The 12,081-nt window shown below is 43.6% G+C and overlaps 1 protein-coding gene across 2 annotated transcripts in view; it reads left to right on the forward strand.

Annotated features, from left to right (window-relative positions):
* The window catches only part of WBP1L (WW domain binding protein 1 like), a 114,812-nt gene that overhangs the window by 56,032 nt on the left and 46,699 nt on the right, over positions 1-12,081 (forward strand). Inside the window, exon 1 of one of the 2 annotated variants that reach the window (XM_063961938.1) lies at positions 2,025-2,147. The exons of the other annotated variant lie outside the window; for it this stretch is intronic. Within the exon in view, the coding sequence (XP_063818008.1) occupies positions 2,121-2,147 (27 nt within the window). The 5' untranslated portion in view covers positions 2,025-2,120. Of the gene's footprint in view, positions 1-2,024; positions 2,148-12,081 lie in introns of those variants that run through there. 2 annotated transcript variants of the gene reach the window in all.

Here is a 12,081-nt window from a genome sequence, read left to right on the forward strand (position 1 = left end):
ACGCGCATACAGCCAATCAGGAGAGTGCCACGAAGTGGCGCTTCCTGATTGGCTGAAGAGACCTTTCTGTGACAGAAGTCACGGGGGGGGGCTCTGCATTCGGGGAAAGGGGTCCCATGTGTAAACATGAGACCCCTTTCAGTCCGCCTGGTCTGGGTGTTCTTTTTTTTTTTTTTTTGCCAAGTACGAGGATTATAATAAAAGACCAGGACACTGGATCAGGTGAGTATAATTTTATTCACAGGTACACTGTGGATTCTACTTGGACAAGTGGACAGAGGTCGGCGTGTGAACATAGATAAGTATGTGTGTGTCGACATGTGTGAAATAAAGTTTTACTCTCACAGTGTGCGTGTCCTGTTTTTATTTGGGTATTTTTTTTCCAGTAGAACTACAGGTACCAGCGGGCCCGATTTTCTCCCGCAAGCTGGTACTTGTGGTTCTCCAAGTACCAGCTTGCGGGGACTTGTAGTACTACTGGAAAAAACAATATTCTTTCAATTTTCTCAAGGCTATCAGCCCCCCATCCGCAGCCCTTGGATGGGGGGGGGACAGCCTCGGGCTTTACCCCTGGCACTTGAGTGGCTGGGGGGGGACCCCTTGAGTGGCTGGGGGGGGACCCCTTGATTGAAGGGGTCCCCACTCCCCCAGGGTACCCCGGCCAGGGGTGACTAGTTGGATATTTAATGCCACTGCCGCAGGGCGCTGTATAAAAGTGACCCCCGGCTGTGGCATTATCTGTCCAGCTAGTGGAGCCCGATGCTGGTGTAAAAAATACGGGGGACCCCTACGCTTTTTGTCCCCCGTATTTTTTGCACCAGCACCAGGCGCAGAGCCCAGTGCTGGTTTTAAAAATACAGGGGATCCCCTGTCAGTTTTTCCCCCGGATTTTTAGAACCAGGACCGGCTCGAAGAGCCCGAGGCTGGTTATGCTTAGGAGGGGGGACCCCACGCAATTTTTTTTCTGATTTTTAACATTCCATTTAAAAAAATATATATTTTTTGAAAATTATATAAATTATACTTGTGCCTCCAAAATGGACAAACCAAGTACCTAATCCCTTCTAATATTAATAGATATGCTATTACCAATTAAAAAAAAACAACAAAAAACATGTTTTTACATTTTTTTATTAGATTCCGCCAGCAAAGTGTGGCGGATTGAAAATGACGAATTTACTGTCTAAAAGCACTGTTGTCAAATTTACAAACTTCAATTGAATATACTTTTGTCGAATTGCCGCATTTGTACCATTGCAGAAATGTCGAATTTGACAAATGTCGAATTTCAAAAAGTCGAATTTGGAAAGTCCGTTTTTTTGACGAAAAGTACTGAATTGTGCATTGTCGAAATGTTTTTTTTTTGGCGAAAATGTCCCGTTTTTCGACATTTTCGGGAATTCGACCGCAATTGCATATACCCCCTATGTGTAATGAGGAAGTGTAGACGAACCTGCCGGCCATGCAGTGCAGAGTTGTGGTTTGGAGAGATCTGTCTGTTTTCATTTGGGTCTCTTGCACCAAGGACAGCCTGATAATGATGATGGCTATGAAATCAAGCATATGGGTAGGGCTTGCCCTGTCACATTGACGCACACAGATTGGCATTTGGGCAAATATCTGCATAATAGTAATATACAGTGCCTTTGGGCTCAAGCAGCCAAATACTGCTTCAAATATTATGCTCGTTTCAATTATTCCTTCCTAGTCTATTAAGTCGGCTATATAATTGCCCACCTGGAGAAAATTAGAATCGTTCTGTAACGCAGGTACCTAGCCATGCCACACACAGGCTTCTCTTGCCCCTTTGGCGGCTTATCACTTTGTGACAGTCAAGGTTTCGTGATAATTTCTATTTTAGCACGGAGACTGTTAATAAGCAGCTGTTTTGGACTCTGAAGTGATGTAATTTCCAGCTTGGCAGCTGTCTCCGATATGTCAGGGTAGGGAGGGGTACAGCTAGTGCATGTTGTGTCCCGGGGCCCTGTTTACTTAATATTCCCTGCCAATAAAGGCCTTGTTTAAATAGGGCTGCAGTACGACTGCCCAATGCAGACGAGGAATTCTTTCTGCCGGAGTTTTGTCAGACGTAACGCTGGTGTGGAGAATGAGACTGCAAAATGCCTTTCCTTCTAGGCCTGAGACAGGTACAGCTCCTTGACAACAACACTTTTGGTCACGGAAATAGTGTGATGCCCATGGGGATTTAGGCTTAAGACGTTTGTTCAGCAGATGACACTGGAGAGCACTGCATGAATGCTGTGTGTTATACCGTCATGAAGGCGAGCTTCTCTTAGTAGTTGTAAAAAATAATTTCATCTTTGTGTGTCTGGATTTTGGCAAGTATGGTTCCCTGGAATTGCTGTTTAACAAGCTCTTGTCTGAATATACTGTCATTTATCTGTTGTAGCTGCAGTACTGATGTGCTCTGTGCTATGTAGACGCGTGAACTTGTTCTGTAGTTATTACATGCTGTGTTCCTTTATATACCTGGTTAACCTCACATGACCTCTTTCTGCCGGCTTGTTAGGTGTAAGGTTATTTAAGAAACCTGTTTGTTTATTGAGATCTCTGAGATTGTTTCTCCCCCCCCCCCCCCCCCCTTTTTTAAAAGGATTTTATTAGAGCATCGCAGGACAGTGTTAAACCTTATATATATATATATATATATATATATATATATATATATATATATATATATATATATAATATAATTTATTTGCATCACCCTGAAAGACCTTGCACTGTGCTCAGCCTGACTTTCAGTGAGCTCAGCAGCCACTATCCAAATACGAAAGTCAATAATTTTACAGGCAGTGGCCTGAGAGGGGAAACAGTAGCAAATGACTGCTGGTTCCTAAACGGGAATCTGAGCCCTGCCAAGTATTTGTCCCAAACCTTCTCTGAACTGCACTTTTAGCACAGCGGTCCTTTCCAGCCCTGCTTTTAAACATGCCTCCCCCACTAGATGTGATTCTGTATAAAGTTCCGCCTATATAGAGTGGCAAACTGCTGGAGACCTCAGCAGGCCTCTTGAAAAAACAAATAAAAACACATGCTTTCTTTCCTTTTAAGTGTCTTTTACAGCAGAAAATATTGTAGAGCAGACTACTCCTTCAGACAATGATCTATAACATTCACAAGCCTGAATCCAAAAGTCAAAAAATATTTTAACCCCTTTTTGTTGAATTTTAGGGCATCTTTCATTATACCAACTTGTTTTTTTCTTTTTGTTTGAACACACAATCCATTCTTTACTTACATGTGTTATGGTCGGGTTATTGCTTATTAGTATTGTACTTTTATGCTCTGATCGTTTTGCGGGGTATGGTCTAGTATAGTGCAATGTGACCTAGACTTAGTTGGCTCAATTGTCCAATCAAAAACATTTGGAGGAGGAGCTATCAAACTGCCTAAAGTGGAAGAGTGGAGGTGTTGGCCAAAGCAACCAATCAGAATCTAGCCTCCATCTTATATAATGTGCTTCCTGTATTATAGATAGAATCTTATTGGTTGCTATATTCCCCCCTTGATCTGCAAATAGTGAGAATTCGTTTTACCTTCTAATAACTTTGACCTACATTTTTTTTTTTTATGGGTACACCTGTAAGAGTGGACCTGATTTGGTGTGGCTGAGGTAACTGCTCAATGTTCAAGCATCAGTACAATTTCATAGCTGACAGATATATTTTGTGCCTGGTAGCACTTATAGCAGAGGCTCTGTGAGTGGTTATCTACAAAGCTGGGCGCTCTCCACAAAACACAATATATTCAGTCAGTGGCGTGCTTGAGGGTGAAATCGGGGGATGGGCAATGGAGTAAACACCAGTCTGTGTTCCCTGCCAGCCAGGGACCGGAGTGATTACTTATCCATTTTCTTTCCACCCCAAAGAACCTATCAGCTGCTATCCTTTAGCTCTTCTACAGGCCATGTTCAGCGCTGCTGGTACAAATACTTTTAATACAGATGGAGGAATTTCCTGTTGTTATTAGGGACGTTGTTGAGGAGCAGTTCAGTGTTGCTCAACCCCATTACCGCAATCAGAACACTGTGTATGTAGAAGTGCTACATGACTGGGACCCGGTGTTGTGGTGCTCAGCAAGTCAGCTGGAGTTGAGGCTACCATCTAGATCCAAAGAATAATGGCTGCCAGGGATTTGTAGCCCTGCATTAGACATGGCGTGGTTTTATTTTTTTATTTTATTTATTTTTCTATTTTTAGTATTCTGGTTATCACTCTACTCATGCTGTGATTGCACTTGGGGTTATGCTTGCTTTTTAGCTATCGTATATTTGTTCCTTTGCACACGTCATATTTGAGAATCCCTGTAGTGACTGAGGGGGACATTTACTAAGCAGAGATAAAAGCAGAGAAGTGAGCCAGTGGAGAAGTGGCCCCATCAACCAATCAGCAGCTCTGTATCATTTTATAGTATGCAAATTATAGATGTTACTTCAGTGCTGATTGGTTGCCATGTGCAACTTCTCCACTGGCTCACTTCTCTGCTCTTATCACTGCTTAGTAAATGTCCCCCTTATTTACATATGACATACACATGGGAAAATAATTAACATATGGCAGAGCCCCTCTAAAACGTTTTATACATGTCCCATTGTGCTTTTAATATGATTTTTTTTTTTTTTTTGCATCTTGAAAAAGAACCCAACATTGGACCGATACGTAGAACTCCTATGTGTTGTGGTGGTTTCTTTTGTTTTTTTTTCTTGTGTATACTAGTAGATTATTCTGTGGCTAATGGAGAGCTCTCTCGTTCCTTAAAAAAAACAAAACTTGTAGAGCAATAGTTTTAATATGTGTACAATTGCATACAGATGAACAATGCTGTTGTACTTCATCATGTTCTTATTGATGGAGGGTTTCTAGACCAAACTACACCTCATTGCTTACACCAGCAACATTGTAATGTAAACTGATCCCTGCCTAACTAATCAAGAAAAAGTTGAGTTGTAACACTCCATTGGACTCGATTCAATAAAGCGCAGATTGAATAATGCCGGCAATTAGCTCCCGGTGCTATGCAATTCAGTGCTCTGTCATCTTGGGGAAGGCCGGTTCTCACTAGAAACTGGCATTCTCCTCACTGAATTGAATCGAGACCATTGCATAATCATTAAAATTAACAGGAAATCGCAAACATTAGATTTTTGTCACCCCATCTTAAACTTTGTGTATTATACGATTTTTTATTTTTTTTCCAAACATTTCATTAAAGACTTTTACAAAGGAGATCACATCATTGGTTGCACAAATAGTAAGAAAAGATATGCATTGTATAGGTCACATCTGAAATATATATCATGTCAATAATATGACCTGTATATTACAATAAAGAAATCAATAAAAAGGTATACCACGATCATTGGTGTAACGTCTCAGTTAATGTGCACATTATATAAGGTAACTCCGCCTCATGCACTGGAGAATAAAGCAGAACAGATATGTACGCAAGAGTAACGGAGATGCATTCTTTTGTGGTGAACAGGCATAATGGAGACTGGTTAGTCAACCAACATTGGCAGAAAGAGGAAAATTCTTGTCAATCAAACACAGAATAATAACAATATGGAGTTAGTAAATGAGAGAGAGGGGGGGTGGGTGGGGGGGAGAAGACACAAGACAATGACAAAACCACTGAGCACCTCCAGACCAATTAACATCAAAAATCATGAGGGTTATGCATACAATCCCAAGGAGCAGATTATTATTGACATAAGCAAGCACTATACACACGACATTAAGTAATTCGACGTAGCAAAAACCAAGTGGTTATTTCAAATATTTTCTGTTTTCCGAGTTGGACCGATTCATCAAAGCTTAGAATAACAGTATTCCATTTCTTATAAAATCTTGGAGCCTGTTTTTCCCATCAGGAGCAGTAGCCTGTCTTTCATAAAATATCGTATTTAGTAATGTTGCTCTCATCTCCGCAATAGAGGGAGATTGTTTATGCAACCAATGGTTGAGAATCCGTTTCTTAGCAATGGTAAGTATAACTGTGAGCGCAGGTATAATCTCTTATTACTGTGGGCCTACAGGGCCCTACACACTAGCAGATCTCACTGCATGATATGAACGTTCTCGTTCATTAATGAACGAGAACTCGTTCATATCGTGCAGTGTATAGGCACCAACGATTAACAATGCGCGGCCCCGCACTCGTTAATCGTTGGTGCCGGGTCACTTATGCATGCAGGCAATATGGACAATCTTGTCCATATTGGCATGCACTGCTATGGAGCCGGGTGACGGGGGGGTGAAGAAACTTCACTCCTCCCGCCGCCGGGTCGGCCGTATCCGCCGTCGGACAGCTCGGCGGTGGATTGGCGAATGTGTAGGGCCCTTAAGTCCCACACTGAAAAGTATAAAAGGGTGTTTACACAATCTAAGTGAAAAGGTAATATTAATGAAATTCAACAACTTGTCCCAAAAGGTTCTTATTTTCCCACACCCCCAAAAATTATGGTAGTAGGTAGCATTAGCCATTTTGCATTTAAAACCGCAACCAGAGCTAGCCAGGGTGAAATAAGTGTTTCGGAGAGACATATGCCCTATTCAAAAACTTAAGATGTGTTTCTTGCAAAGCCGCCGATTTGTAAGTGCTTAAGTATGAAAGGCAATTTATGCAATAAATCGGATAGAGTAGGAAGATCGGGTATATCAAGTAACCATTTTGAATAAAGTTTTTTTTGTAGTACCCCTCTCCTAGAAGCAATAAGAATGGAATATAGATTCCGTATCCGATAACCAAGGCTTATGATTGATTGCAAAAGAGACGCAAGAGGATAACTAGTGTTGTAAAGAGGCGTCGCAGGGGGTAATGTTTGTGTAAAATGATGAGATTGTAGGTACATGAAGAAGTGACGGTTAGATAAGTTATATTTGGTAACCAGGGTGGAGAAGGGGTATATTGTTCCTCCTGGATCTAAGATATTCCGAATAGAGGAGATACCCTTTTCTTTCCAGGTGAGATATGTGGGATTTTGAAGACCAGGAGAAAATTGAGGATTTTCCCAAAATGTAGTGTAGGGGGTACTAGTGAAATTCCTACCTAACAGTTTGTTAATAGAAAGCCAAGCTGTATATGTGTCACAGAAAATCACACTATTTTTCAAATGGGGTGGAATCCGTTTACCTGAAGCATGTAGTAAAGCAGCTGGGGAAAAGGGGTGAAATAAGTGTTCCTCTAAAATAGGGATTGAGTACTCACACACTCACCAGAAAACCAATCTGTAATGTATCGAAATAACGCAGTATTCGAAAACTCAGACGTCTGGCATACCAAAGCCTCCATCCGCCCTAGCCAACTGTAGTCTATGGCAAGATATTCTTGGTTTCTTCCCCGACCATATAAATTTTGTAAATAGCGTGTTAAACCTTTGCAAGTCAAATTTAGTTAGTTGCAATGGAAGCATTTGTAGTACATAGGATAATTTGGGGAACACAATATTTTTGATGACCGCAACTCTGCCAGCCAAAGACAGACAATGATATCCAGCCATTCAATAGCTTCTCTGCAGTGGAATAAATGTTATGAAAATTAGCAGAATAAAGTGCATCCAATTTTTAGGGGATCATGATTCCTAAGTATTTATTTAAGTGGGGATTGGCATATGGTAAACTGTGTCATAGTAGGGGAAGAGGTGAATAAAGAGTGACAAGAGCACAAGGGGAGGAGACGAGATTTATCATAGTTCACTCGAAAGCCTGAAAAACAACCAAAATTATATAGGACCTGTCTAATTGCAGGGATAGAAGTCTAGGGCTGCGAGATGAACAATAACATCATCGACGAAGAAACTAAGTTTGACTTCTGTCGACCTAATTGTGATGGCAGAATATGAGGGCGTTGTGCGCAAAGCAATAGCTAAAGGCTCTAGGGCTATGGCAAATAGAAGAGGGGAGAGGGGACAGACTTGCCTGGATCCTCTGCGAAGTTTAATCGGGGTGGAGAGATAATTATTGGAAAGATTTTGGGATGAGGAATCTGTATATATAGTAGCCGTATTGCATGGATGAAGCAATCCGGGAACCCAAACTTGTGCATAGTATCAAATAAATGGTCCCACGTGACGAGGTCAAATGCCTTTTCGGCATCGAAGGACAGAAATTCATATAGAACCAAGCTCCCTGATGACTCCAGCCACTGCATCACAGCCAGAATTTTACGTACGTTCACTACAGAGTAGCGGCCCCATATAAATCCAGTCTGATCTTCCTGTATGAGTGTAGGCAGGAAAAACTTAATCCGATCCATCAAAATGTTAGTGAATAGTTTATAATCCGTATTTAATAACGAAAGTGGCCTATAAGAACTAGGGAGCATGGGGTTTCTGCAAAATTTTAATTCTCGCCGAGTTAAAATTAAGTGTGGGGGGGTCCCTTTAAAATTAAAAAATGAACAGAGGGGTTTAACCAATTTAGGGGCTAATTTTATAAAATTAGTTAGATAAACCGTCAGGGCCAGGGGCTATGCCCGTTTTCAAGTGTTTAATAGTGCGCATAACTTCTTCAGTAATGGGAGCCAATAAACTTTGGGAAAGCTCAGAAGAGAGACTGGGGAATGAAAGCAAATCCCAGAGGAGAGTTTCTTTTGGTCATCTATATGAGGTCGGGAATAAAATGAATGTAGGACTTCAGATATCTGACTACCAGTGCTTGCCACTGTACCATCCGATTGCGTTAAGGCTCGAATCATTATAGGCGTTTGCTGGCCCCTTAAAAGATTGGAGAGCATTCGGCTAGACTGATTACCAAATTTGTGGAATCTACACTGAGACATAAAGGACATTCTAGATTCAATTTGGGAAATAAGTTTATCAAATAAGGACTTCTGTTCATAATATGCCGATTTTTTTTTTTTTTTTTTTTTAGAATGATTGGGATTTTGTTTAAACGCCTGGTAAGCGTTAGTAAGCTTAGATTGAAATTCTAGGTAGAGAGCTTGGGGGTCTTTTTCGTGTTTAGAGGTGAAAGTGATAATAAAGCCCCTTAGCACGGGTTTGGATGCTTGCCAAAATAAAAGTGGAGTTTCCTCCTCCGAAACAATATTATCATGCTTAAAGTCCATCCATGAGGCCTCTAGCATATTTCTAAATTGAATGGAATCAGAAAGGTGAGATGGGAAGCGCCACTGTCTAATGGGGCCCTTATCAATAAGAGTAGTGAGCGTCATCCACCAAACGGCATGGTCAGATAAAGATATCTGTTCAATTTTGGAGTCCTGCACTCTGTTAAATAAGGATGCAGACATAAGCATGTAATCAGTCCTTGATAGAGAGCCATGGGCTGCCAACAGGCAGGTGTAATCACCGGTCTACTGGATGACAGGTCCTCCAGACCTCAACAAGGTGTAGCTGTTTCATTAAATAGGATACGCCATACTTAGGGACTGGATGCCTAGAGTGAGTACTAGAATTTCTGTCAAGTGTATTCGAGACAGTAGAATTGAAGTCACCCGCAAGTATCAACTGTTAATTAGAGTGAGGGTGTAATTTAGAGGCAATATTAAGAAAGAAGGGTTGCGGATTAATGTTGGGGGCATAGACATTACAAAGGAGGAAGCAAGTGGCATTAAGTGTAACAATTAGAAACCTACCATCAGGTTCTGGTTGGGTGGAGTGGAGGATGCTGGGGACTCCAAAAGGACCATGGGGTATAGACGGGATCCGCAGGAGACATGGGCACACTAAAAGACTTTTACTGGGTGTGAACTGGCTCCTCCCTCTATGCCCCTCCCCCAGACCACAGTTAGATTCTGTGCCCAGGAGTGACTGGACACACACTAGGGGAGCTCTACTGAGTTTCTCTGGAAAAGACTTATGTTAGGCTTTTTTATTTTCAGGGAGACCTGCTGGCTACAGGCTCCCTGCATCGTGGGACTGAGGGGGAGAGAAGTCAGACCTACTTCTTCTTAGTTAAGGGCTCTGCTTCTTAGGCTACTGGACACCATTAGCTCCAGAGGGTTCGATCACTTGGTTCGCCTAGCTGCTTGTTCCCGGAGCCGCGCCGTCGCCCCCCTCACAGAAGCCAGAATAAAGAAGCTGGGTGAGTATTAGAAGATCAGAAGACATCAGACGGCAGAAGACTTCAGTGACGGTACAGCGCAGCGGTAGCGCTGCGCTCCATGCTCCCACACACATCACCAACGGCACTTACAGGGTGCAGGGCGCTGGGGGAGAGCGCCCTGGGCAGCAGTTACTGGGGTCAATAGTGACTGGCAGAAGGCATATTCGGTGCCCGGGCACCGTATACCATACCCCCGCTAGTATAAACATTTCAAATTTGAGCGGACTACAGCGCGCCGGGAAGGTGCGGGGCTTAGCCGCACAGCTCGCCAGCGTCATTTTCTGTCTCCACAGTCGCTGCAGAGATGCTGGCCTGTACCTCCAAGCTCCTACCAAGTAACAAGGGAGCAAAACCGGGTGGGGGGCACATACAATTTGGTGCTTTTTATTCTTATATGGCAGCGCTAACCACATATATTATTGCTTTGTAGTATATGGGCGCTGGGGTGTGAGCTGGCATACTCCCTCTGTGTTTCTCTCTGCAGGCTTCCCTGTGGGTCTGTCCACTTGATTTGGCCGGTGTGAGTGTGGGTGTGTCGGTACTACGTGTCGACATGTCTGAGGCTGAGTGTTCCTCCCTGGAGGAAGTTACTGGGAGCACAGAAAAGGATTTGGGAATGACTCTGTCGGCACAGCCGACTGCTGATTGGGTGAATATGTTGAGTACACTGAATGCAAATGTGGCTTTATTGTCTAAGAGGCTGGATAAATCTGATTCTCAGACACAAACATGGAGGAAATCCATGGAAGACGCTTTGGCTCAGGTATTGACCCCCTCAGGGTCACAAAAACGTTTGTTTACCCAGCTGGTAGATACAGATGCCGACACGGACTCTGATTCCGATGTCTATTTCAATGAGGCTACTTTGCACCCAAGGGTAATTAGGAGTATTCAGTACATGATTGTGGCTATTAAAGATGTTTCTCTATCGTCCTAGTGGATGCTGGGGTTCCTGAAAGGACCATGGGGAATAGCGGCTCCGCAGGAGTCAGGGCACAAAAAGTAAAGCTTTCCGATCAGGTGGTGTGCACTGGCTCCTCCCCCTATGACCCTCCTCCAAGCCTCAGTTAGATTTTTGTGCCCGGCCGAGAAGGGTGCAATCTAGGTGGCTCTCCTAAAGAGCTGCTTAGAAAAGTTTAGCTTAGGTTTTTTATTTTACAGTGAGTCCTGCTGGCAACAGGATCACTGCAACGAGGGACTTAGGGGAGAAGAAGTGAACTCACCTGCGTGCAGGATGGATTGGCTTCTTGGCTACTGGACATCCGCTCCAGAGGGACGATCACAGGTACAGCCTGGATGGTCACCGGAGCCTCGCCGCCGGCCCCCTTGCAGATGCTGAAACAAGAAGAGGTCCAGAATCGGCGGCAGAAGACTCCTCAGTCTTCTAAAGGTAGCGCACAGCACTGCAGCTGTGCGCCATTTTCCTCTCAGCACACTTCACACGGCAGTCACTGAGGGTGCAGGGCGCTGGGAGGGGAGCGCCCTGGGAGGCAAATGAAAACCTATTTGGCTAAAAAATACCTCACATATAGCCTCCGGGGGCTATATGGAGATATTTAACCCCTGCCAGAATCCACTAAAGAGCGGGAGACGAGCCCGCCGTAAAAGGGGCGGGGCCTATCTCCTCAGCACACAGCGCCATTTTCCTTACACAGCTCCGCTGGTCAGGACGGCTCCCAGGTCTCTCCCCTGCACTGCACTACAGAAACAGGGTAAAACAAGAGAGGGGGGGGCAAAATAGTGGCAAAAATTATATTATAAAAGCAGCTATACAGGGAGCACTTATTATAAGGCTATCCCTGTCATATATAGCGCTTTGGTGTGTGCTGGCAGACTCTCCCTCTGTCTCCCCAAAGGGCTAGTCGGGTCCTGTCTTCGTTAAGAGCATTCCCTGTGTGTCTGCTGTGTGTCGGTACGTGTGTGTCGATATGTATGAGGACGATATTGGTGTGGAGGCGGAGCAATTGCCAAATATGGGGATGTCACCTCCTAG

The sequence above is a fragment of the Pseudophryne corroboree genome, chromosome 3, assembly GCF_028390025.1.
Source record: "Pseudophryne corroboree isolate aPseCor3 chromosome 3, aPseCor3.hap2, whole genome shotgun sequence".
NCBI lineage: Eukaryota > Metazoa > Chordata > Amphibia > Anura > Myobatrachidae > Pseudophryne > Pseudophryne corroboree.